Source organism: Physeter macrocephalus, chromosome 11 (genome assembly GCF_002837175.3).
Source record: "Physeter macrocephalus isolate SW-GA chromosome 11, ASM283717v5, whole genome shotgun sequence".
Classification (NCBI taxonomy): domain Eukaryota; kingdom Metazoa; phylum Chordata; class Mammalia; order Artiodactyla; family Physeteridae; genus Physeter; species Physeter macrocephalus.
This window is the reverse complement of record NC_041224.1, coordinates 125,925,155-125,926,215: the sequence shown is the minus strand read 5'-3', so window position 1 is coordinate 125,926,215 and position 1,061 is coordinate 125,925,155. Positions and strand designations below refer to the sequence as shown.

Below are 1,061 nucleotides of genomic sequence, written 5' to 3'. Positions count from 1 at the left end.
GCACAAGGCTGGCCGAAACCACAAGGCAGCCTGCTCTGGAATATTTACATGATAGCAAATTAAACCTTGCAGGAGAACTTAAACCATCCTTACAAAGTCTGTGATCCTAGCACGTAGAGGCTTAAAGCAAAACAAAAACCAAAAACCAGGAAAAAATGAACAAATTATTTTTAATATATACATTAAAATATAATACAGATCGTCAGGGTAAGGGGTCGTGGGTGGGGATGCGCATGAGTCTGTGCACTGACAGCACCGCCAAGGAGGAGACCCAGGCTTGAGAGTGGGGTCAGGCCTGGCCAGGGTCTCAGAAGTGAAGGTCTCAAGGGCCTAAAGTCTTGCCTCAGATGGCCTCTACCAACAGCTCACAACCAGGGACCGCTTGTTGTAGATGGAGCTCATTTTTGTGGCTTTCAGTTGAAATCTGCAGGTCTGAATTCCCCAGGGTGATGTGTCATCAGTAGCACAGCCCTGACAGTGGGGTGGGGAGAGGGCCCACAGGATTTCTTCTCCCCAGAGTCTCTCCTACCAGCTTGCCCGTCCTTCCACCCTGGCCCTGAAGGTCACTCTAATTCAGTGTCCTCTTTGTAAACAAAGAGGACAAAATTAGGCTGTTTGTAAACAGCCCCAAACTTCTGCATGTACTTCTTAATGTACTCCTTCGTTTTATGTTTCACATTCTCATTGCACTCCAGGTCCTCGGGGTTCTTACAGTACTTCAGCTCCTTATTCATAACGCCGTGAGTCAGCTTGCGAGCTAGGTGTTTGAAATCTTCAGTTGTGGTAATTCTTCCCACTTTGCAGTCAGGTTTCCGGTAAGGGTTCAGGCACTGGACAATGAACTGGGACATCTCTTTTTTGAATACTTCTTTGCTTTTCTTAGCCAGCTCACTGGAGGTGTCTGCTTCTGCTGTCTTAGGCTTTTTTGAGGTCTTCATGGGATTTTCATCATATGTTGGGGTTCCCAGGTCCATCTCAGCTTCATGCTCAAGGCTGGCATCATCTTCTGGGCTTTCCCAAGTAGGAGGATCCCACTGAGTCTGCCTTGTGATCACATGGTA

At 47.4% G+C, this 1,061-nt stretch overlaps 1 protein-coding gene across 1 annotated transcript in view; it reads right to left on the bottom strand.

Moving 5' to 3' along the window:
* Positions 1–563: 563 nt before the first annotated feature.
* Positions 564–1,061, bottom strand: part of LOC112061924 (histone-lysine N-methyltransferase SETD2-like) — a 5,743-nt gene continuing 5,245 nt past the window's right edge. The window contains exon 3 of the mRNA XM_055088485.1: positions 564–1,058. Within this exon, the coding sequence (XP_054944460.1) occupies positions 564–1,058 (495 nt within the window). The remainder of the gene's footprint in view (positions 1,059–1,061) is intronic.